Consider the following 26831-nt stretch of genomic DNA (forward strand, 5'->3'; position numbering starts at 1 on the left):
GCATGGATATGAAATTGAAGTTTTGTATACTGTTAGTAGAAATGTAAAATGCTATGGCCTTTACGGGAAATAATATTTCTGTCTAAAATTATTAAAAATAGAATTACAAAGTGATTCATCAATTCTACATCTGGGTATATACCCCAATAGATTGGAAAAAAAGCCTCAAAGAGATATTTGTACATATCCATGTTTTTATCAAGATTATTCACAGTAACTAGACCATGGGAGCAACTCAGTGGTCTATCAGCAGGTAAATGGATAAGCATAAATATGGTATAGGCACACAAGGGAATATTATTTAGCCTTAAGAAGAGAAATTTTTACATATGCTACAGCATGGGAAACAGAAAGATAATCATGCTACAACAGAAGGAAAAATCCTGAGGGCCACAGGGTTCAATCTAAGAAAAGTGGTTTTGATGATAAAATCTGAGCCCCTAGAGGGAGGTAAATAACATGTTTTTAAGTATAACTCTCCAGTGCTCCTGAACTCATTGATTATTTCAATAATATTCAATACTTCTTCATAGTAGGGAAAAATATAAGTGTAATATGTTGGGGAAACCAAGAGCTCTTTGAAAGGCCTTGAAGCAACACCTGGTACACAGCACATACTCAATAAATTACAGCCAATATAATTATGATGCTGAACATGAGTAAGGAAAAGCATGCATTGATTTGTTGGGAGGGGTTGACATTCTTAATAGAATTTGTAATGACATCTGCAAACGCAGATTGCTTCTTTAGCACTCTAGATTAAAACATTTCTGCAAGCCAGGCATGGTGGCACATGCCTGTAAACCCAGCCCTTGGGAGGCTGAGACAGGAGGATCACGCTTTGTGGACAGCCTCATCTACTTAGTGAGGCCCTTTGCAACTCAGTGAGACCCTGTTTCAAAATAAAGAATAAAAAATAGGGCAGGGGGTGTAGCTTGGAGGTAGAATGCCCCTGGGTTCCCATTTCCAGCACCACAAAAATATTATTTGCTCTATTTAAATTTTTTAAGTTTTGTTGTTTAATTGTTTAAACCTGGTGGAAGAGCAGTGATAGCATATGGCCCCTGGAACAGAAGCAGCATCACCTCCTAAGAACTTGTTAGAAAAACAAGCCCGTGGACCTCACCTGAGCCCCAGGAAATTAAGGCCCTGGAGGTCTAATGGTCCTTTAGGGAAGTCTGATGCCACTGAGGGTTGAGAGCCCCAGAGTTCTTATAGCTACAAACCCAGGAAGGCTAACACTCAGGATCCCACTATCCAGAAATAACCACTGTTTTGTTGAAAGCGTGCTATAGCTCTTGCAAAAGTGTGTAATGCTATTTAAAAATACTGGACAATATTTGATGGTGAGCCCTACACCTAAGGATCAGAGGACTGTCTAGAAAAAGGAGTCTTTATCACCACAATGCAATTGGCACTATTATTTATGCTAAATCCTGTCAGCGGAAGAATTGTTGAAGGGATATGGGATAGTGTTCTAGCTAACCTAGCTGGAAAAACTTTTTATCCCTAAAATGGCAATCTTATATGTTTAACTATGAGAGCTGGGGGTGTAGCTCAGGACTCAGGGACTCAGAGTTCATCCAGGATACATGGACACTAGGTTCAATTTCCAGCATTGCAAAAAACAAAACCTATATAAAAAAAAAAACAGTAAAACAACCATGGTGAAGACTGGTTTGTGATGACTTTATTGATTTCATAAAAAGCAGCAATACTGAAATTTATCCTTCGAGCAAGCATTCTTTTGTTCTTGTTCATCGTCAGTGACTTCTCTCTGAGGCCTCTGGGGTACCCGAGGTTTCTTCAGCGTTCACATTTCCATGTTTCCTAGAGGCTGTGAGGTTGTTCTCGAGAGCCCCTTGAGCTGGGGCTGAGGGGAGTGAGGACCCTGTGAGGAGGACAAGAAAGGACCCAGCATTGGGGAAGCACACAGTAGGATCCAGCAGGTTGCTGCTGCTTCCAGGTCTTGCAGCCCCCTAGGAAATGGGACCTCATTCCTTACTGAAACCTTAGCCCGGCTTTTGATCACAAACCTTTGCAGATCATAGGAACAGGGCCATTTCTTCAGAAGCGTGTTGCCAAGCAAAGTGTGCATTCTGTTTTGGAAGGTAACGGATTTCTTGAGCAAACTCCTGTTTGAGGCAAATTGTCTTCATATATCCATTTTCTCTCCTTTGCAGGTTTTTACTTTAGTAATAAAAACAGTATTTTATATTTCCATGGTGCTTTCCAGTGGAAAGAACCATTCTGGGTACGTTCTCTGGTGCCTATCTGTAATCCTGCTAGCGGACACTCTTATTGTCAAAGTGCAGGTCAGAGCAGGTTCTGCCCACAGACACAGGCGCCTGGTCACAGAGTCAGTGAACAGCACGCGGGACCTGTAGCCAGGACCACTGAATATTTTTTCCATACAACCTGACATTATATAAACAATAAAAGGGAAATCTGGCAAGCAAAAATGAGATTGCCTCCCACATTTAGAAGAGTGATAGGGAAATCCTAAACGAATGCCAGCTTTAAAGCATGAATTATTTATTAACAGCCATATCAGCTTGCAAGATGAAGCCACCATGGTTTTGTGTGCTGGGGACGCTCACTGCACTGTTGCTGGTTAATCATATTTATAAGCGACTGTGAGGTCCTTCTATCCCCCTTACCCCCGACCACAGATATCAAATGGCCAAGAAGAGCATCAGATGGAAACAATGGAAAGTGCTATTTTTCTTCATTGGTAGGAGGATTTCTGGACCTATTCACACCATCACACACATAAATCAGATGCTGCTTAGGTAGGAGCCATTTGGCAGGGTGGTTTTGTTTTTGTTTTTGAATCTTTTCTTATTTAAATTGTGCTCTTCCCCTGACCAGACCAGAAGCGTAACTGTTTATTTCATCATGTATCATAAAGCAGCAGTGCATTGCCTGCGTTATGTGAACAGAAAGCCTGGTTTTAAAACTGTGTTGCCAGGAACGGTAAGCAGACAATCGCTGGGATGACAGTGTGGCCTTCATCCCCCACAGAACACATTTGAGAGCTGTCAGGAGACATCCCGGCTTACTCTGATTGCACTGCTGATGCACAGAAAGAGAAGCAACCCCAGACCTAGAGTCTCAATCCATTTAGGGCCTGATAGACAGTCATCTGTAACTCAGACAGACCAGAATGGGCCACTAGAAGGTGGTCCCTGAGATGGGATAGCACTGTTTTAAATTAGATGTACTCCTCTGCACCAGTTAATGGGCACGAATTTATCTCACATTTGTTACTGACAAATTCCCTTCCTATGTACGTTCAGCTTTTAATCTTTTATCTTTCCAAGTATGAAAATAATCCGTGTTTGTAACAGTGTGGAATTCTTTTTTTTTTTTGGTGGTGCTGGAGTTCCTGGAAACCCTTCTACCTCCGGGCTACACTCCCAGACCTATTTTTTATACTTTTTTATTTGGAAACAGGGTCTCTTAAGCCAGTGCGTCTGACTTCGAACCTGCGCGATCCTCCTGTCTCTGCCTCCCAAGCGCGGGGATTACAAGCATGTACCACCACGCCCGGCAACAGCATGGAATTCGTACAGAGAAAATTATCATCTTATCTTTTATTTTGCCTCTCATCATAATATTCCCCATCTTTAAGGAAACTACACTAACAACTTGCTTTGTGTCCTTTTTTTTTAACATTTATTTATACACATATAATAGGATATTTCCTGTTCTTGGTCTAAAAATTTAGACTATAGCAAACTTAACATACCCTTAAATTTTAAAAACTATAGTATAGACCTTTTTCCCCAGTCAAGTACATACAAATAAGTCTATTTCTAATACCTGAGGAGCATTTTATAATATGGCTGTTGTATATGTTATTCTGTTTATCACCTATAAAAGTTATGTCTAGTAATTACTACAAACATTTGCTATTGTAAAATGAGCATTATTTTATAAATCTTAATCTTATCTTCCATTTAGTAAAAGAAATGAAAAATAGAAACTTTCCATTGTTAACCACTATCTGTAATCACACATTTCTATAATTAGCATGGAACATCATTGTGAAGATTACAGAGATTTATGTGTAATTTCTCTTTATGTGTGGGGCAGCCTTAAACATGGCTTTTATCTCGTGTTGGAGCCATTTGTGGTGGTGAGAATGCACAGCAGAGCAGAGGTGATCTTTCCACTGTCAGGACCTCCCATCTAGATCCCTTCCCGAGCAAATCAGTTACCTGGTTTGAGCAAATCTAGTGTTCTAGTCATAGACTACCCATTGGCCGTGCTTTTCTGGTTTTACTCTACCAGACGATGGTCTTTAGATTTTTATGGCTTTTAGAGTGTGTTCATTTAAATGCTCTCTGTGGCATTATTTTGGAATTAGGAATGGAGGAAATGCTGTTTGGATGACGTGAAAAATTTGCCCAGACACACCCCCCATTGTTTCCTACGGTGGTTCGTGATGCTCGTGGCCACATGCTTCAGGATTTTGAGCACTCAGGAAGAATTCTTAGAGCGCGATTACGGAAACAACCGATTTCCGTAAGTGAAAACGAGCAGGCTTATTAATGGGGTCTCAGTTGTCTACTGCATTCAATCACATTTATAACTAGCGAGGAGAACGATTGTTTTGCATGATTTAGTGTTTACACAATTACTGCTGTTCGGCCCAGCCTGCTGGACTAGAGGCTTGGGAAAGAAGCATATGTGGTCCTTTTGCAGGTAATAAAATGGAAAATCCAATTTGCAATTGCAGAATAAGCCTCTGAGTGATATATGATCTTCATAGCAGCATCGGTCAGAGGGTCACCTCTAATCACGGTGCTGCCTGGCTTCCCCAGCGGCTTGCGCCTCCTGGCCGAGGTGGGAGCAAAGTGAGTCTGTGTCTGGGAGCCAGCCAGCGTGTCTGCGAATGCACCACTTTCTAGCTTATTAGATCCTCTTTGTCACAGTGCTTAATCCTCTGCCTGATCCTTGTTACAACACCACTGGAACGCCGCTCAGCCTTCTAATAAAGGGGATGGGTGAGGGCCGCTCACTGGACGCACTGAAGCGTGCGCTGTTAGGGCGGCTGCGGGCTGACTGACAGCGGGGTTAGATGCCTCCTGCATGTTATTACTTAAAAGGGAACCTACCCCAGACAGCTGACAGGCGAGCTTCTTCGCTGAGGCAAAGGGAAACTTGTTGCTAGGCCAATATGAGACGGGTGTCATCTTTTCACACAGTATAATGGCCTAGCTTTATTCTAATTATATTAACCCTCTTCTAAAATTGCTGCATGCCAGGGTGGTGCAGAGTGAGGGAGAATCCAGAGACAAGTAGCTGGCAAGGCGGATTACAGCCACACAGAAGCAGGAGTTGTGTTAGCCCCCAGCCACATTAACTTCAGAAGCAAAATCAGCGTCTCCTATCTTGCCAATCCCCTGGCACAGCTCCGAGGAAGCATTGCTCAATTAGACTCGTAGAGATGTCCATCTTGGTCATAAGTAATCATTTCTTCCTTTTAGGTGTGCCATGGACATTACACATGACTTTCATGGCTAAAAAAAGCCAACAACCGAGCAAGTTGACATACACCTATATCCAGTACTTAGAGGAAGATGGCAGGTTCGAGGTTAGCCTCAGCATCCTAGTGAGACCCTATTTTAAAATAAAAAGGGAAGGATGCAGATCAGAGATAAAGCACCCCTGTGTTCAATCCTTAGTACCCCCCCACACTAAAAGAATGAACAGCATCAAAACAAGCTTTTATTTCCTCTTGTTTCCCTCCACTGAACCCCAGTTGTTCTTTTCTCTTAGAATCCCCAGTTCGGGCAGCTGTAGGAAGCACCTGGGAATCTGATTTAGTAGCATTGTTTGATACTGAAACAAATGAGGCTGGTGTAGGGTGAGCCTGAGCCCCTTTGCACCCCCAGCCAGAATGTGCAGATGAGTTCAAGTGACAGAAATGAAGATGCTCACAAATAGCCCACAGTCCCTTCTGTTTCCCTGACTCCCCAATGACAGTGTAGCACTCCTTTTCCCTGAAGGGAGTGTGTCTAGCCCATCCAGCGTCTCCATGTGCTCCAGTTAGCAGAAGTCATTAGCATCCCCTCTGCCTCTGCTGTCTCCACTGACAGCACCAAATAGAGACATCACTTGGGACCGACAGATCTCCAGGGGGCTGGCGGCTTCAGACAGAAGGGCACGGCTGACCTTTCTTGGCATTATTCCCCAGGTCTGCCTTCCATGTGTGGCAGTCAGGAACCATGGAACTTCCCTGCATTGTTTTCCAAGGATTCCCATGAAAAAGACTACAGGCGTAGAAAGAGGCTGTTAAGTAGTTACAAGAGTCTGTCTACGTGCCAAAGTGGGTCTTTAGGTTGTTGGTAGTAGAATGCAGGCTCTGCTTTTCTACTGAACTATGCACCTGCGCCTTAAGATCTAGGGTAGACTGTTGAAACCTGCTTAGCTTACATCGTACCTGCGCTTTGGATTATTGGAACAAGCTTGGAACCTGGCAGAAGGGAGCTTGTGATGGCACCCAGGGAAAGTAGGGACTCTCTCACTGTCCTGTGTGAGTCATCCCAGAGCAGATTCAGAACAGCTAAGGCTCGTCCATGGCGTCTGTTCCAGGTCCATTCCCTGGTCCATGTTCTCGCACTGACCACAGGCCCTGAAAGTGTGAATGGTCAGAAGTGCTCTGTGCTCCATACACAGCCCCTTAATGCCTCTTTCCTTCTCCCTGTAGGGGAAAAATCATACTGCAAACCCCATCTGAACCACATGTCAAGGAGGAATCAGTGTAGGTACATAGTTAATTCATGATGACAGCACGTGAGTGACAAAAAGTCCTAGGCGCTTGTTCAACAGAATAGAATTCCATAACTACACGTTGAGGTGATTTCTCATTGTAACCAGGGTCGGGGATAAGGTGGAAAGAGACTTAGAGCAGAATAGCCACTGACAAGGGTGATCCCTTTTGCTTAGGAATTAATTCACATCCCAAGTCCATAAGTCTATGCCTTTCACAGATTATTTTTATATTCCCCATTGCTTCTTATTTGCTTTCATCTGCTGTGGAATACGTGCACCTCTCCCGGGGTCTCCGTTATCTATTTTACAGTTGATTCCATGCTAAGTGACAAGCAGGACTGGGAGGCAGGAGGGTAGCAGTAGATACATCCAGGTTATTTCTTAGGCGAGTATTTGAAGCAGGGTTTCTTGTCCTGTGCTCTTTCTTCCCCACCTCACTAGTGAACTGCTGTGTCACCATTAGTGTTGCCTGGTACTGGCCCTCCCCTCAGTCATCCTCAGACCAGCAGGCAGCGTAGACGTTGTACATGGAAAATATGACACACCAGAGGTGCACACTTGCATGTAAATGAGTGCCTTAAAAGTCCACATAATGAAAAGAAGATTCAAAGTCTGTTCCTGTTGTTTTAAGAAGGAATATGACATCATCTTCCTAGTCCAAGTTTTCATTTTTTCTTTCATTCCCAAAGCTCCAATTAGCTAGCAAATGATTAGTATCATAAATTATTTACATCTCAAAATACGTTTTCATTATCCTGACTTATCGGTTAGGACAAAAGAGGCCATAGAGCCTCCGATCTGGATAAATATACTTCTTTGCATCTTGGAAAGAAAACTTCCTGGTTATATATATTCAAGCAGCTTTGGGAGCCTTGGGCTGCAGACCTTCAGTCTAAAATGGACTCCTTGGCTTCTGTGCCCATTTCTATTTCACAGGCAAACACATTATAGGAAGGTGTTTCATACATGGCCTTTTTTATTTCTGAAAATACCGAAAAGGGAAAGAATTAAAAGCAAGAGTGGCCTGCCCATCAACAGGTGATAGGCAGATGAGATGCTTTTCGGTTTCTGTGCTGCCCTGGTTAACTCCTTGCTCGTGACCGAGACTGACCTGCCACCTCATCGCCTTACCGGACCCTGAAGAGGAAAACGAGGGGCATTTTCTGATCTTGCACATATCAGTTAATTCCCCAAGCGTCCATTTATTCACCTATAAAATGACATGAATAACCGGCCTCGGGATTACTGGAGAATTAAATGAGGAAATGACTTTAAAAGGCAGTTTGTAAACTGATTATAGCAATACAAATGTTAGTCGCTGTCACTACCATGTTAATGAGCATTTAGGGCCGATTCTGAGATGTGTTTACGCCACTTTAATGATAGGATTCGGGTCACACTTTCATCTTAGCTCATATTCGAGTTCGATGAAAAAAATGGAGCCGATCAGATTGGGTTAAGATCTGATAGGCCAAGAGGAGATACATGTTGACATTGTCAAGGTATAATTTCAGGAGGTTTTAATATCACTCCTCTCTATCTTGAACAAGGCTTTTATTGTCTCTGTAGCAAATAAAAAAAAAAATAAAAAAAAGTAAGGCATATGCTAGATTGACAAGAATCTGAGAGGTTTGCTTCGTTATTCCTTCCTTCAGTTCACTGCTGACTCCATCCTTCCATTTTTCTTCCTTCATTTGGTATTAATTTCTTGAATCAGGATATTGAACCAACATTGCTTTGTACTAATGATGGCTTGGAGTAATACATTTTTTTTTTTTTTTTGGTGGTACTGGTGTGGAACCCAGAAACCCAGAGGCTTCCTACCTCCAGGCTATACTCCCAGACCTATTTTCTATTTTATTTGGAAACAGGGTCTCACTAAGTTGCTGAGAGCCTCACTAAGTAGCTGAGGCTGGCTTCGAACCTGCGCGATCCTCCTGTCTCAGCCTCCCAAGCACGGGGATTACAAGCGTGCGCCACTGCGCCTGGCAGAGTAATACATTTCTAAAAGAAAAAAAATGGCAGTGGTGGTGGTCCACACCTGTAATCTCGGTACTTGGAAGGCTGAGACAGTAGGGTTGCAAGATCACAGTTAGCCTCAGCAATTTACAGAGGCCCTCAGCCACTTAGTGAGATCTTGTTTCAAAATAAAAAGTAAAATAGGATTGGGGGTATAGCTCAGGGGTAGAATACCCCTGGGTTCCATTCCCAGTACAAAACAAACAAACAAACAAAAAACCATCCACACGGTACATAGGTTTGTCCCAAGGATATTAAGCAGGACTCCTTAGACTTGGTCCACGTTGGATGGGATGACTTTCAGCTTTTTCTCCTCCATCTTTTCAGGAAACTTGGATTTAACTGGCCAGAAGCAGGTGTTCAAAGCAGAGAACAACCCCTGGGTTACCCCAATCGCTGACCAGTTCCAGCTTGGTGTGTCTCATGTTTTTGAATACATCCGTTCTGAGACGTACAAGTAGTAAGTAGATTATGATTTCCTAAAATCGTGAACTAATTTTAATGGTGTTTATAACTGTGTTTAAAAATTATGATGTAGCATCGTCCTATTGGTAGCAGTGAATACTTAGCAATTTTAAATGTTTTATTAAGAACTACTACTTAGTGAGGTTCTTTGCAGCTCAGTGAGATGAGACCTTGTTTCAAAATAATGAATAAAAAGTAGGGCTGGAGGTGTAGCTCGGGGGTAGAATGGCTCTGGGTTCCATCCCCAGTTCTGAAAAACAAAATTAAAAAAAAAAAAAAAAAAAAAAAAACAACTAACAACATTTTTCAAGGGCATTTTTACCAATCTCAGTGAGAGTATTTTTAAGGTACTAAATTAATTTACTATTCATGCCACTCAGTAAATTCACCAGAAACATTAAGATCAGAACATATTTTTTCTTCTGTAAAGGCAAAGAATTACAAGTGTTATGAGCAAAATTATTAAGGAGTTTTATTTATTAAATTAGGAGAGAATACTAGAAACGCATCATTCTGTTATTTAGAAGATTTTACTTTAGTACGATGATAATCTCTTAAATAAAAAGAAGAGGCAGAAAAAAAGAGAGGGAAGAAGGGGCCAGATTAAAATTACAGCATCAACTGGCACAGTAGCACAAGCCTAATCCTAGTCCTTGGGATGCTGAGAGAAGGAGTACAGGCTCACAGCCAGCCTCAGCAATTTAGGATCTTCACAACTTAGTGAGACCCTGTTTCAAAATAAGAATATAATAGACCTGGGGTGGAGCTCAGAAGTAAAAATGCCCCGGATTCAATCTTTCAGCAACACACACACACACCAAAAAATCCACCCTGGATTCAATCTTTCAGTAACACACACACACACACACACCAAAAAATCCACCCTGGATTCAATCTTTCAGCAACACACACACACACACACACACACACCAAAAAATCCACCCTGGATTCACTCTTTCAGTAACACACACACACACACACACACTCTCTCTCTCTCTCTCTCTCTCTCTCTCTCTCTCTCTCTAAAGTCCTCACTTGAGGTTAAGGGAGACTGTGGAAAACCTGCCCAAGAACCGAGCTATTCCTACCTCTTTTCTTCTTGCTTGTTTTGGGGTCAGAAGGAATCCTGCCTCCTCCTGCCTCTGTTTCCATTGTTCTATCTTCTGTCATTGTTTCCCCACTTTGTCCCAGCTCCTTGCTCCTCACCCCCAAAACAGACATTTATCTCAATGTTTAACTGATCCCTATGGCTGGAATCTACTCTAGTTCTAAACAATTACTTTGAAAAAAATCTGTCCTTAAATTTAGTCTACGTCAGTATTTGACATGAACTTTGGAGAATTTAACACCCTGATCGTTGTAGATAGCTGGGGGCCATTCAAGATCACATCCAGTCGGTGGGTGTGGAGGCACACGCCTGTAATCCCAGTGCTTAGGAGGCTGAGAGAGGGGGATCACAGGTTCATAGCCAGCGTTAGCAACTTAGTGAGACCCTGTTTTCAAAATAAAAAGAAATAAAATGGGCTGGGGGTATAGTTCATAAGAATTCCTCTGGAGTGAATCCCCAGTACCCCCAACGCACACATGCACAAAATCACTTACTGCTGAAAGTCTTTCTTTTTTTGGTATAAGAAAGATGCCCCTTCTCAGCACAGCCCTCACTGAATCGGTGCTGGACCAGTGGGTCTGGCGCCAGTGTCTGGACAGAACCTCTGCGTATCAAGGGCCTGCGTCAGCCTCCCACCACACCTGGCTACTTCTAGTGATCCTCCCACAGTGACCTCAAAACTAAAGACACTGCCGGCTCCCAACATGAGAGCACACTCTCTTAGACAAAAGCAGCTTAAAGCTTGCTTTCCATGCATTAGATAGTACTCTGACATTTAGAACGTGAGTCTTGAGAAAATTAGATAACTGTATAAATATGTGTGGTTCTGCCGTGAGCTATATAGATATGTGCCATTGTTACAGATTCAATCTTTTTAAAAAGCAAATATAGCCCCATGTTAGAAATTAGTTTACTGAATGAAAACATATGAAAATATAATTGCAAGTTAACAGATGATTGTTCATTTGGTTCCTGTCATTAATTATTGCCTTCCTGACTTTTAGGTCTCTAATTTATTTTTTTAATAAATGCAAAGTTATGAAGAAGTTGGTTTGTATGGTGTTTTTTAAAAAGTTCTTCTATGATCTGCAGAAAAATAAGCAAAATAGCTTCTATTCATCCAGAATTTGAGGAAATACTCTGTTTATTAAAAAATTTTTAATTTACTATGGATGGATTTATAATTTACAGAGGATTAAAATACATTGCATATGAAAGTGCTTTGAGCTTTGTTGTTTTTTTATAAGATGAATTTATGGATTTTGTGCTAACTCGAGTCATTATCAGGCAATTAATCACCACTGTACCCTTTGCAAATGCTTTAAACATGGCAAGGATTCTGGATAAAGGAGAGGCCTTTTGCTTTGGTTGAGTTGATCTGTAGTTAAATGAAAGGGAATACATAGCATTTCAGTCTGTAGTGTGTGTGTGTGTGTGTGTGTGTGTGTGTGTGTTGGAGGATTGAACTCAGGGGCATTCTACCTCCAGCCTACAACCCAAGACATGTTTCATTTGGAAACAGGGTCTTGCTAGGATGCTGAGAGCCTGTGGCGTGCGCTCCTGTGGCCTCTCCCTCTCTCCCCTCCTTGGGAAGAGAAGAATGTGGACCATCCTCTGTGCTTTAGTTTTTTTGTCCTTCTTCCCTGCTGCCTTGAGAGCTCTCGGGTCTTCATCAGTCATGCTAGCACTAGACCAAACTCTTATTCTCTTCAAATACAATGGAGATGTAAGGAAGGCAACAGTTCAAATAGTGCCATGTACACATAGGAGAGATCAGTACCAGCCTCAGACCACGTATAGGGGAGGCGAGGGAGCGGGGTGGGATCCGGAGGGAACACAGGAAGTGGTGTGTGCCTGCTGTTTCCATGGCTCTGTGCCGCGGGATGATGTGTCCTTACAGTGCACCAACAAAAGTATATACAAGATTGCCTAAAATGCATGCCACTCTTGTGTTTTTCCAGATTAATATACACCGCTATTTATTTATTTATTTATACTAGGGATGGCACCCAGAGGCTCTCCATCTGCAGGCTCTATTCCTAGACCTATTTTTTTATATTTATTTGTAACTTGCTGACAGACTCACTGAGTAGCTGAGGCCGCACGGTCCTCCCGTCTCAGCCTCCCGAGCGCTGGGATGACAAGCGTGCGCCCCCACACCCGGCTCTGCACTGCTTTCTTAAATATAGGATCTTCCTAAACGTCTCCCTAAAGGACTTGTGTGTATCAGTATTGCAGATCCAGATTAGCATGTCTTCCACTTGGTTCTTTCATTGTTCAAAATAGCCATTTCATAATTAGAGGATTTGTTCTATTCTTTCCAACCATCAGAAAAAAAATATTATCCTTGTTACCAGGTACACGACTACTTTTTCTTTTTTTTACATGCAAAATCCTTCAGGGAAGAGAGTTTATTCATGGCACATTTTTTTTTTCTGAAAAGAAAATTGTACATTTAGTACCTTAGTGTTAGATCTTAAGTCCTAAACCTAAAGTTCCTAACAGTCAACTTCTTTGTCTTTTAAGTCGCATATACCTCCTTCATTAAAAAATTCTTATGGCTGGGTGTGGTGGCGCATGCTTGTAATCCCAGTGCTTGGGAGGCTGAGACAGGAGGATCGCACGGGTTCGAAGCCAGCCTCTGGAACTTAGTGAGGCTCTCAGCAACTTAGTGAGACCCTGTTTCCAAAAAAAAAAAAAATTCTTATGGGTGTATGTATGTATATGCTTTATATATTAAAGACACATATTGTATATCAAAGATATATATATTTAAGATATATAATGAAGATATATATTATATATGAGAGATATGTATTATACAATAAAGATACATAGAGATTTAAATAGATCTTAAAGAATCATAAAAATTTAACATTGATTTTGGTACTTAAAGTTCCAGTGAACCTCCTTCCTCCTTTCTTCTTTCTTTTTTTTTCTAACCAATTAACCTATTGCCTGCAAGAGAGCAGGAGAGAACTACAGAACTTGCGGAATGTCTGGTTTTCATGCACGTCCATGGGCGACTTTCAGGGTGCCCTTGGTGTCCGCAGCGCTTCCTCAGGCCCTCTGAACATAGGGCAGCGGCAGCAGCCAAGATGGATGGTCTGATTTATAGACTCTAATGGACTGCAAGAGGAGGCGTGGACGTGTGAAGCGAAACAGTGTGTTCGGTGCTGAGGAAGCGGCCAGCTACTCAGAGATGATTTAAGTTGAGAGGAGAGGACCTGGGTCAGGGAGGCAGGAGGAGCGGCTGGGTGTGGCTGCCAGGCACCGAGGGAGGGAGCTCTCTGGAGTCCATGGGGCATTTGCCATGTCCTTCTCGTCCTTTCCCAGCTGCAGGTTGCTCTTGGTTCAGGTGTCATACTTTGTGCAAGGGAACTTACTGGCTGGTAAGTGGTAATCATTTCATTGCCCACTGGAAGTTATTCCCTGTGTTAACGTGACATACTTTGCCGGTCTGTGGTTGAGGATCACATCTACCAGGGTGTTAGTGTTTTCTCACTGTTATTCAGCTATATTGTCACCTTCCTTTAACTATCTGATGGTGATCTTCTCCTAATTTGACCTATTTTATTTCTGTGAAGCTGAATTATGATGGGATAGTCACCCTGTTATTCAGTTTCCAGAAAGTAGTTGTGTGTGTGTGTGTGTGTGTGTGTGTGTGTGTGTGTGTGTGTGTGTGTTTGCATGTTCATTCAGGAAGCTCTGGTTGAAGGGTTGAAGTCAGGACTCTTGAGATCCACCGTGAAAGGGAGCGACTCACTTTTTCACTCTCCGTCTAGGCGAGGTGGGCAGCAGCCCCTGCTCTTAGAAAGCTGCCAAGGTAAGTCTTAACATGATCATTCACAAAAGAAGTTGATGAGTGCTAGGCAGAAAGTGTGTTGGTTGGAAGAGGCATTTGGAAGCATCGTGAAGGTTGCAATTTGGGCTGCCCAGAAACCCTCCCGGCTCGTTTGCAGCCTGGCAGGCCTGGAGAGATGCCTCGCCCGTGTTCTTCCTACCTGTGTCTTTCCTCTCTCTCTAGGGAAGTGTATCCACTCACTCATTCTTTACAATAAACAAACAAACAAACAAAAATAGAGCTGCGGTGCATCTTGGAGGTAGAATGCCCCTGGGTTCAGTCCCCAGTGCCACGAACAAACAAACAAACAAACTGACTATGCTATTACATTAATTACTGAAAACATTTTAAGAAAAACTATTTGGTGAATGGTAGACAACAATAAGAAGAATGCTGAGAATTTCTCTTCACTATAATTAGCTAAATAAGTCATCCTATTTGGTAAGAAAGAATGATTTTATCTACTGCTTATTATTTCTCAAGTTGTTTTACTTGTGGAATTAAAACTAAGTAGTTTTTTTTTTTTTTTTTTTTTTTACCTTTGGCACTGTGTGCCAACCTATTACAGGCTATAATGGACACAAATGGGCTTTCTTAATCAACTACTATGTCTTCTAATGGCTGCTGAGTCATTGGCCTACAAGTCCTTTAAACAAAGACTTAGGGCGGTATCTGGGACCTAATAGGTGAGCCCATTCACGTTTAAGACAGTCCTTTGTAAAAGGAAATTGTGTCTAACAAGACTCTGTAAGCCTTATTATTTTCTAGTAAAAGATTAATGAAAGCACAAAACTAGCAGATGGTTTTATAAATATCTTCAGAAAGATGGGAGAAAGGGCCAAACCACCAGGACCTTTCTGGTAGTTAGTGAATTTTACATGGTGGTAATCAGTTATGCAGAACATTGAAGACTTTTCTTTTTATGACTATATCTGAAACTAGTACAGATGAAGCCACAGAAAAACATAAAAATGAAGGATCATTTTACTCTTAAAGCTTATGACATAAAGATTGTTTTTCTTTTTAAAAGTAGACTCTGTATTTTGTGTCTGGAAATTTGTAATTCCTTTATAGATGTTACATATGTATGTTTTGCTTCCTTCTTAAAATTAATAAATGTATTATCACAGTTCCTCCATAATATAAAATACAATTCAAACTTTTGACATCTCTGGACCTATTTGCATGTAAATATGTTGCAGCTAACTGAATAGAAAAGGGTTTAACTGTGTTATATTTTGGATAATACTATGTTGGTTCTTTTTTTTTTTTTCAGTACTGAGGATTTAACCTAGGGGCATTCTACCTGCAAGCTATACTCTCAGACCTATTTTTCAGCCTTTCTTTTGAAATAGGGTCTCACTAAGTTGCAGAGGGTAGTAGCTAAGGCTGGCCACGAACTTGTGGTCTTCAAGTACTGGGATTACAAGTGTGAGCCACCACGCCAGGCTTTTCTCTCTTTCTTTCCTTCTCTCTCTCTTTCTGATCCAACCCAGAGGTACTTTAACACTGAGTTATGTGTCCAGGCCTTTTTATTTTTTTATTTTGAGACAGCATCTGGCTAAACTGCCCAGGCTGGCCTCAAACTTCTGACCCTTCCACCTCAGCCTCCGAGTAGCTGGGATTATAGGCCTGTGCAGTACTGAGGTTTTGTGTAATATCTCTTACTTCATTTTCCTACTTGGGAGGTTGAAACAGGAGGATCACAGGTTCAAGGTCAGCCTCAGCATTTAGCGACTCTCAGCAACTTAGAGATACCTTTTTTCAAAAATTAAAAAGTAGGGATAAAATAGGGTTGGGGGTGTGGCTCAGAGGTAGAATGCCACTGGGTTTAAAAAAAAAAGAAAGGAGTAAAAGAGTTATCTTTTTCTGTTCTGTGACTTGGTTAACACTACTCAGATATATACTTAACAGGAATCTCATTGAACATTCTCACTGCTATAATCCAGAATGACTAAGCATACAGCTTGGAGGAAGGAGGACTTATTTGCTCAGTTTTCTGGAGACTCTAAGTTGAGTTCATGTAGGCTGGGATCTGAAGTTCAGGGCATGTTGGCAGAACATGGGGAACATGCACAAAACTCCAGTCTCACATCGTGGGGTCCAGACACAGGAGAGCCAGAGCAAGCAGAGGGATTCAGATACACAAGCACAGACCCAAGGCCACGCCGTAGTGACCCGGCTTCTCTAGACACACCCCACGGGCCAGGTAAATCCATCTGGATGTATCTCATGATGAACCATATCAACCCTGTGCTCTTCAGGGACATTCTGTGACCGTTACAACAGGTCATCGATTTTTGTGCTTTCTGTGTACATTTTCACAATTTATTGAACCAAGCAGAGGGGACTCTGTACTTTGTATGTCACTCAAGGCAATGTGTGTTTTTCATAGTGACTCCCCTCCTACACTTATCATTAAAGATTTTTTTAACTTGCCCACAAAAGACTTTTACTTAAGATTTTAAAAAGCAGGGGAATCTTCTGTTCTCTTCCTCCCTCCCCAGGGCCTCTCCTTCCCTTCCTCTCCCCATCTCCCCCATATACACTTGATTGTTGATTGTTGACTATCAGACCTGCATCCAACATGTCTGGAATGTGCAGTGTGATATCCTACTGTATCAATTCAAGGTAAATAGATATAGGTAATTTGTCCCAGTTGACAGAAGGAAAGCAAAGTGGAGTTCATCTATACTCCAAAACAGAAATTTGTCAGGTCACTCCACTACCAGAAGACCTATTTTGAGTCCCCTGTTTTGGATGGTAGTCATTTGATGGAATTGTATTGAACTATTGAATATTGACCTACTCAGCAGAGAGAAATTGGTCAGCCCTCCATATTAATGACTTTTATTAACTCCCAGTTCTCTTAAAGTTCAATGTTTGACACTTTCTCTCCAGCTAAGATGAATTATTGCCTGCATTTGCGGTTTTATTTGAGAGATAAATTAAAAAGTGGTTTTCATAATCAAACAAAAACTGTCTGATTTTGATTCTCTACACAGTAATATCTTGTTTTATTACATGCTCACTTTTTATTGAGCTCTGGTCTCTTGTTCTGGTCAGGGATTGTTGGAGGGGATTTTTTTACTTTTTTGGCAGTTACGGGTTTTTCTGTGTTGTCAGGTGTCTGGACTATGATAAAAGTTTCATTCAATTTTATCAGATAATAATCTTGGTCATAAGTTATGTTTATAGACCAGTGCTCCAATTTATTCACCAAGCATAAGGAAATAATTTTATATAATCTGTTGTATTTGTATATTTCATAGACTTATTAAAAATGGTCATTGTTGAGAAAATGTTTCCCACTATAATAGTTAATTTTTAAGTAGTCTTATTTGGAACATATACAATTCTGTTATCTTCAAAATGTACATAGTTTGTTCTCTACCAAATTAGTGTTTGTTTAGCAGTTAAATTATTGAAGTTATGGCTGTTTTGCATGCCAAGCATTCTAAATTATCGCAGTGGCTCTATTTTGTCTTTCCTTACTGATACCTAGTTTTGTCTTTGCTATTTGTATTCGTTTTCTAGGTCTTGCGTAACAAAGTACCACAGACTGGGTTGCTTAAGAGCTGAAATTGCTTGTTTCACAGTTGCGGCTCAAGGCCTCAGGTCTGCATCCCCATAGGGCTGGTTTCCTTAGGGGTCTGAGGAGGATCTGCTCCAGGCCTCTCTTTCCCTCTCTATGGGTGACTTCTCTCTCTCTGAGTCTCGTCCATCCTATTCCTGCTGAGTCTGATTCTATGGCTGAATTTCTCCTTCATAGAGGGACACCAGTCCCACTGGCGAATCCCATTCTAATGACTTCATCTTAACCAGACTGCCTCTAGGAAAACCCCCATATCCAGCCTTGTGTGGTGGCATGTATATCCCAGTACCTGGGAGGCTGAGACAGGAGGATCATAGGTTCAGAGCTAGCCTAAGGAACTTAGTGAGTCTCTCAGCAACTTAGCAAAACCCTGTTTTCAAGTAAAAATTATATATATTAAAGTCGGTCTGGGAATGTAACTGGAGGTAGAATGCTCCCGGGGTAAATCCCCATTACCGCCCCCCACACAAAAACTAACAACCTTCGATCCAAATAATGGTCAGATTCCAAAACCCTGTGGAACCCATAACACTACTGCTCCTCATAAGCCCCAAATAGTATTCTTTATCAATTTGTTTTACCACCTTCTCTTCACTCTTCTTCCAGTGCTCCCACAACTCACACTCCCCCAAGCCTCTCCCCTAAGGTTGACTTTCAGAGTGGAACACTCCTCCAAACACTTTATATCCACCACTGTTTATTGTAGGGCAGCATTAGATGGGATCTTCCTCCTGGCAGATGGACCAGTGTTTTCATTTCTAATCGTGTGTTTGGAAGGAAACAAAGGCTATACTTTCAGCCCTATTATATATATTTTTAGTTTGAAACAGGGTCTCACTATGTTGCTGAGGCCCTCAGTAAATTGCTGATGCTGTCTTCGAACCTGTGATCCTCTTTTCTCAGCTTTCCAAGTACTGAGATCACAGGTGTGTACCATGAGCCTGCCATGGTGGTGCAAGCCTGTACTCCCAGTACTTGGGAGGCTGAGACAGGAGAACTGCAGGTTTGAGGTCAGCCTCAGCAACTTAGTGAACTCTGTTTCAAAACACAGAAGATTAGGGATGTAGCTTAGTAGAAGAATGCCTCTGAGTTCAATTCCCAGTACCAGAAGGAAAGAAAAGAAAGTACCAAGTTAAAATAGAAACTGGGTTAGAATTTTAAAATCCTTTGGGAATGGAAGTTCTCTAACAAAGCCCCATCATTGACTATAGAATTTGTGAATGAAGGGTTACACAGAGCCCTGCCCATCAGCACCCCCGCTGTCCCCTTCACAAGACTCCTAAGGAGAGAAGATGCAGCGCGAGGGCCTTTGCGTGAGCCTGACCTTCTGAGATGGGACGTCCTTTAGTAGACTTGGAACCTCTCCCTGGGACCCTTCCAGTCTGACACAGCAGCTACTAGATTCCCCACCGCCACCCCAGAACGTGTGAAGTCAGAGACGTGCAGTCCCATCTTGGAGTTCTAGAGGCCACAACGAGAATCCTCGTAGCTCTTGTCTCATTTTCTCTACCTCCTCTCAGTAGGTCACTAGATTCATGGCAAGATCGTGACTACTGCTAGCAGGGCATGGAGTTCTCTTCTCTAATTTAACATGCGTGCTTCCCAACATGGAGATATATCAAAGATGGGTTCCTGTTTTCCTATGATGCCCCATGTCCTAAAGACTCAGTGATTCTGCTGTGAAACTCTTGAGGGAAAAGAAGGCAGAATAAAGAATATTTGGAGAAGGGATCTAGGTAGAAATGTAGGTATTTATTTTTTATTGTAAGCCTAGGTTTATTTTTATTGTAAACCTAGGTGGTTAGTCATAATGACTACCAGGTTTTCTTTTTTATCTATTTTTAATACTTTTATTGGTCTTTATAATCTCACATCATAACGTAGTTTACAGTGATGGGGGCCTACGTGCACAAAGTATTTTTTAAATCAAATTACAATGTATGAGAGTCATGATCATCTGATTTCTTTAGTTTTCTGCAAAACATGGCTTATTGTTATACCATCATTATTGTCATTATTTTTTAAATTCAGCTTAATTCTTGGATCCCCTCCCCAAATCTGGATTTACTTTATTGATTTTTTTTCAGCAAAGGAAGACAATGATGACCCAGAATATAAATTATTATAGGAAAATGGATACAAGATAAAATTACCAGATCAACCTTTTTATTCTATATTTTATGGAATATCTAATATATGTTTGGCAGTAACTTATCCGCGCACATGAATTCCTGACACTTTCGATTCTTCAGACTTATTAATCAGTGCAGTCAGCACCAGGGCAATTTTATGAGACTTACCAGTCATCAAAAATTTATTAAGAGATAAATCAAAGAAACAACGTGCGTCTTAATAGGGTAGAGAAAGAGGCATGTAAAGGATCATTTAAGACTGTGCTTTTTTGTCAGTTGTGTGTGATATTTACAACCAATATCAGAGAACTCAACTCAGCTTCATGCAAACAGCAGGCTGGTGGTTATCTTCTTAAACAAAAGCCTATCTGCTTTTTCTCCAAGAAAATGTCATGTTTGTTTTAACTATAAAACTTAGAATGCTAAATATACAGGAGGGAGGAAACATCATTTTCCAGTGTTAAGCTTATTCTATTTTATTTTAAAATAGGAGCTGCATTTTCTTCTGAATTTCATTAGAGTTGCCATCCAAAGTTAACAATTACTGAACTCGGTCCTTCTCTTTGGGCACGGTGACTTAAGGTGAGCTCTTTGGAAAGGCCTCAGGAAATAGTGGATTTCACATTGATTTCCTTGTAGACATGTTTCTGAACTAATAAGACACAAACTTGTATCCACTCGATACTGGACAGTATTCTGACACCCTTTGGAAGGCCAAATAAAATGGCACACCAGACATGGCGGAGCATGCCTGTAATCTCAGTGCTAGGAAGGCTGAGACAGGAGAATAGCAGATTGGATCTGAGGCCAGCCTCAGCAAGTTTGGGATATCTTCAGCAACTTGGGGAGACCCTGTTTAAAAAAAAAAAAGCTGTGGTTATAGCTTAGAGATGATAGAATGTCCTTGAGTTCAATCTTCAGTATCAAAAATTAAAAGATTTGGGTCTTTATTGTGTGAGATAAGAGACTTGGAAAGAAATTTCTCCATTGCACTTTCCCTGTTCTGAGTGTTTCTGTACCTCACTGTCTTCTAGGACAGAAGGATCGTGGAGGAATGAAATCTTTCTGAAAGTGGAACTCGTGATTTCCTTATGCGTGGATGTGGTGTGGGGCCCGTTCTCCGTGTCTTATATAAATAAACCATTTCAAACGGCACACACTTGTAATCCCAGTACTTCGGAGGCTGAGACAGGAGGATTGCAGGTTCACAGCCAGCCTCCGCAACTTAGTGAGGCCCTTTGCAATTTAGTGAGACCCTGTTTCAAAATAAAAACTAAAATAGAACGGGGGTCTGGGTCAGAAGTAGAATGCCCGTGGGTTGAATCCCGAGTAACCAAGAAAAAAAAAAGGATTTATAAATAAATTGTCTCCTGCAAGGGAGTCTTGACATATTACCTGATTTCTAAAACATAAAACTATTCTGAGGTCTGGAAATGACCAGGTAAATAGTTGTTTGTTTTGTTTTGTGATACTGGGAATTAAACCTGAGGGCATATTTTCACCGAGCTGCACCTCCAGCTCTTTTTATTTTGAAACAGGGATTCGCTAATAAGTTTCAGAGGCTGGACTTGAACTTACAAGCCTCCTGTTTCAGCTTCTCAAGCACTAGGATTATGAGCCTACACCACTATCTTAATAGTTCTTTGTTGATGTCCAGGATTCTTAACGATGTAGAGAAGAAGCAGTCCTCCTTCGCAGGAAATTTTTCTAAAAGTTACAGTTCAGTTGGATGTTTTGTCTGCATCTCCAGTATCCTGGCTGCCGCCGCGGTCATCTTGACCCCTCTCTTATACTTTTCTTTTCTTTTTTCTTTTTCTTTTTCTTTTCCTTTTTTTTTTTAAATAAGAGAAGGCAGTATGTGTGGTTTGAGGAGGATGTGGGATCAGGCACTCCATAGCGATGAATTCTTTTCTATCCTCCCTTCCAAGAGCTGAGTCCAACAGCCTCACCACGCAGAGCTGAATCTGCTGTTCTAAGCGCACCACGGCCTGGCCCAACACAGTAGTGCTGGGTTCCTCTGTACCTTGCGCCTGGGCCTCCTGTTTGGTACCGGGCCTCCCGGAACTCGGGCTCGGCCTCCTGCCCAGCACCATGCCTTCCCGGGGATAGGCCGGGAAGGGTGGGCCCAGGGTGGGCCTTCGGACCTTCCAGGGGTGCCGGCGGGCCCCGCATGCGCCCCCCACCTGGAGCCAGGGCCTTGCAGCCCAGGCCTCTGGACCTTCCGGGGAGTGCTGGAATATCAATACTATCCAAGTCTCTCATCTCACACAGTAAAGATCCAAATCTTTTAATTTTTGATACTGAAGATTGAACTCAGGGACATATATGCTTGTATATCCTCTCAAGTCTTGTATTCCAAAGTGATGTATGATTACAATGCACCAATAAAAATAATAAAAAATAGTTCTTTGTTTTGTGGGTGGTTAATAGGCAATACTTAAACATTAAAATATATTTTAAATATATATAAATTTAACTAAAGATTGGATTTTCCTAGTAGGCCTTTAGTACTTTCATAGATCTCTTTCCCACATCATCTTATGGTGCAAAGGAAACACTTCCTAACAAATGAATGCGATATGTTTGAAAAGGAGACCTTCCTCCACATGAGTCCCAGCCTCTGGGTATCAGTCTCCCTTCTCTCTTTCCAGCAAGGTAGTACTCCATGGGGTGTGCGACTTGGATGACGGTGTTTGTCTATGTGTGGAATGTTTCTGTAGGATGCACAATAATCTAAGAGGTTTAGTATCTCTAAGGAAAGAAGCTGGTGGCACACTCTCTCCACTCATTCACCTTTGGTGTCCATGGGATGTTCTGCTTTGTGTATATATTCACTATTTGAAAGATGACTTTTGGGCTGAGGGTGTTGCTCAGTGTGTTTTTGGCACGCATGAGCCCCTGGGTTCAATTCCCAGCATCTTTCAAAATATATCTAAATAGAGAAAAACAAACATGTAGGGCTCATGATGGTACAAAGAAAGAAGCCACAACGAGTGCATCTTTACCCCCGGCTTATTCACTACTCTCCATTCCCCAGGTTGGCCTAAACAAATAACCCTTGCTAGCAGTTTCCCTTTGACTATGTACACCAGCCTGCCTTGGGTCTTGGAAAGGGACCATTTGAATGGAAGAAAAGTTCTCGCTTCATGCATTGACCAGTGTGTTTCTTGGCTTTGTGAATGAAATCATACGTCATTTATAACACCTGCCAGATGACAGTAGACTTTCCTATATCTTTGGAAGAATCTATAGCAATCTGTTGTTCATCAGAAGCCAACAGGAAATGGCGAAAGTGGTCTTTTAAGACCTTACAAAAAGAGACAGGAAAAACCTAAAAATTCAGTTCTCTTTTTATAGATGACTTCTCTCCCTAAGATTTTAAATGAGTTGGTGGGAGGCTTTTCTGATTTGAAGGGACATGAGGTTTGGGGAGTGTGGAAGAATCGGTTGCATTTTATAGGATAGGGTTGGTCTTCAGATTCCTTAGATGAGATGAGGATTTTGTTTTGTTTCTGCTCATTTATTTTTGTGGATCTGTAAGCTAAGATGACATGTGTATTTCAGACTCTTTATGTGGGATTATGAGCATTCTTAATCTGTTCCTGTGCATTCTCGATAGCAACTCTGTAAGTGGTGATCTTTTAATAGAATGTGTCTTGCAACTAGCAAATTTATTTTGGTACTAAATTCTAGAAATTCCTAAGGAATGTAAATCTTATCAATAAAAGTTTTGTTTGGTAATGCTTAAAACTTTGAAACTAGATTTTTTTTAAGTTTTCCAAGGACAAGTTCTGCTTTATTTTTCTAAGTTTAATTAACAAGACAGAGCAACAAGAAAAATACATAGTTGCAAATGGGGAAATGCTCCTTGAAGACCACAGTGTGAATGACTTATGCAAGGTGACTTTGTTTTTAATGTCCTTCAGATACTAAGCATCTTGAAGCGGGGCGGGGCATGGTGGCTTATGCCTATGCCCCTAGCACTTGGAAGGCTGAGGCGATTACAGGTTTGCAGGCAGCCTCAGTAAATGGGACTCAGGCAGAATGCTCCTGGAGTCAATCCCTAGTAACACACACGCACACAGACACACACACACACACACACACACACACACACACGCACACAGACACACTTTAGCAATTTTTAAAACATTATTTTATTGGTATATTGTAGTTACACCTCATAATGAAATTCAGAGTGAAAGGAGCGCACATGCACACAGCACTTGGTAAGCTTCCCCAGATCCCACCTACTCACTCCCTTTCCTCATACATGATGCTGAGATTGGCGCTGGTAGTTTCACGCTTGCACATAGCATCAATTGAAGTGCTTCCTTCATTGAGTCTCCCTCCCCCATCTCCCTTAGACGCCCCTTCATTGCTCCACTGGAGTTTCTCCTCCTCTCCCTGGAGTCTCCTCTTACATCTCAATTTATCCCCAGCTTGTACATATGGGAGAAAACATGGCTGGCCCTTCATTTTTTGTGCCTGGTTCATCTCATTTAACATAGTATTTTCTAATTCCATCCTTTTTCCTGAAAATGAGATGACTTTCTTGTTTGTGGCTGAGTAGAATTCCATTGTATGTATTTCCCATAACTTTGCAGCCCATTCATGTGTTTATGGACACCTAGGCCTGTTCCATCATATGACTGTTTTGAATTGTGCGCTTTAAACATGGATGTGCACATACCACTATAATATTTTGACCTCAGTTCCTTTGGAATGATTTCCAGAAGTGTTATAGCTGGATGATATGGTAGTTTCATTTCCAGTTTTCTAAGAAACCTTCATACTGATCTCCATGGTGGCTGTACTAATTTGCAGTCCTACCAACAGCATATAAGGGATATTTCCCCACATCCTAGCCAGCGTTTATTATTGTTCATATTGTTTGTGATGGCCATTCTCCTTGGAGTCAGGAGCTGTTACTAGAAAGAGTCAAGCCATGCATTGTGAAGTCATCTATCCAGTCTGCCTCCTCTCCCACCTTTTTTCTCTTTGTGTACACATCCAACATCCAAAGGAACTAGTGTGTGATAGAATTTGTTTGCCCGTTACACTAAGGAGAGAGAATTGGCCTCATTGACTTCCCGCCATTTCTAGGCTCTGGTGGCCTCTTTATAGCTTTCACCTCCTATGAACTCATGGCTCCCAAAATGGAGGATTCACCTTGGCTTTCAAATGAGAAAATCAGAGTTCTCAGTATAATTAAAATGACTTATAAGTTCTCAGTATAACTAAAATGACTTAGAAGTTATAGGTCATCACTTGGATTTAGTGATCGAACCAGGAATCAAACTCAGTCTGTTTGATTAAAAAGATCACCGTCTCTCATTCTCATTCTCTGTTGTTTGTGGACAGTATCCAGGAAGAAAATGAGGAAATGAGGATTCCATACTTTCCTCCTCAAAGGAAGTTAGAGTGTGGAGCTTATGGGTACGAGTGCGATCATTTGACTTTTCTGATTATTGAATCAGACTCAGCGTCCTGCAAGGTCAGAGGTCCGTGCTATCACTGAACACACATTTACATCCAGAGCTCCCGAGCAGGGTCCCCGCTGATGCTCATTTTGGTCCCTAAAATCTTCTTTCCCCCGGTTCACCCTGAGCACAGTCTGATATCCTCTTATCTGGGTAGTTCTCAGACAACAGGTACACATCCATTTTCTGGCCCCTCTGGCTCAGTGGGTATACACAGGTGTATTTTGTAGTTGGACTAGAATTAGTGCACACTGAAGGGTATCGCCTTTTTCTGGCATTTTTTATGTTATTTCTTTCTTTTGAACGTCATGATGGACTCCTGGCCTTTCGTGGCTCATCTTATACAAACTGACAAATCAGACTGGCTACCATGATCCTTCTCAAGATTTCTCCTCAGTCTCTTTGTGTCTTTGTTTATTTACTAACTGTAGACCTGGGCTTTAATTCTTTTGCCTCAACAAAGAATTGACTCTTCTCCAAGGAGTCAATTCTTTGTTGGCCCCTTACATGAAAGATAGTATTAGAATTCAAAAGCAGAGGCCCAGTGGCCCATCTCTCAAAGGAGCACCAAGAAATGGATAGGATAAGTTGGACATGATCGTGCACACCTGTAATCCTAGCACTTGGCAGGCTGAGACAAAAGGATTGCAGATTTCAGGCCAGCCTCAGCAACTTAATGAGATCCTGTTTCAAAATAAGACATAAAAAAGAACTGGGGTTGTAGCTCAGAGGTAGAATGTCTGTGGGTTCAATCCCAAGAAGAAGAAGGAGAAGGAGGAGGAGGAGGGGGGGAGGGGGAGGAGGAAGAGGAGGAGGAGGAGGAGGAGGAGGAGGAGGAGGAATATAATCCCCCAAACCACAACCCACTTCCAACATTGCTACCTTGTTTCTATGAGGGTTAGGATGACAGCCTAAATCCAAACCATTATAAACAGTCTCACCTGTATTAGGTAAGACTTAGCAATACAACCTTTGAGGTTTTATCTGCTGCCACTTATGTTTAATTCCTTAGCAGCCTTTGGCTTGCTTCTTCATCTCATTCAATTTCTGCTAAGATAACCATCTCAGCCAAAGTCTCTTTATCATAACTCAGTCTAAACTGGATCGCACAGCCAGCACCCAGTGCCATCCCTCGTTTGGTTCCTCCTCCCCCTTACACCTAGAATGGAGGTTCCCCAAGTGCTGGGATGGCTCCATCTCCAGTAACCTTCAGTGCCTGGTTCTGGGTGGACTCTCAATATATCTGATAAATAAGAGCGGTTGTCCATTCATTTTTACATTATCCTGCATTTTTATATTTCTGCTAGAAGAATTTTTTATAAAAAGCCCTCTATCGGACATCCATTATGCATGTTTTAGTGTTTCCTTTTTCTCGCTGTGTCTGTGTTGCATGGATTTCAGG

The 26831-nt window shown here is 41.7% G+C and overlaps 1 protein-coding gene across 3 annotated transcripts in view; it reads left to right on the top strand.

Moving 5' to 3' along the window:
- The window catches only part of RSU1 (Ras suppressor protein 1), a gene marked incomplete at both ends in the record, with an annotated part of 204742 nt that overhangs the window by 92212 nt on the left and 85699 nt on the right, over positions 1-26831 (top strand). For all 3 annotated transcript variants that reach the window (XM_080717007.1, XM_080717008.1, XM_080717009.1), the window contains one exon: positions 9130-9262. In XM_080717007.1, coding sequence (XP_080573133.1) covers positions 9130-9262 — 133 coding nt within the window. The remainder of the gene's footprint in view (positions 1-9129; positions 9263-26831) is intronic.

The sequence above is a fragment of the Muscardinus avellanarius genome (genome assembly GCF_963383645.1).
Source record: "Muscardinus avellanarius genome assembly, chromosome: 20".
In the NCBI taxonomy this organism is placed as follows: Eukaryota; Metazoa; Chordata; class Mammalia; order Rodentia; family Gliridae; genus Muscardinus; species Muscardinus avellanarius.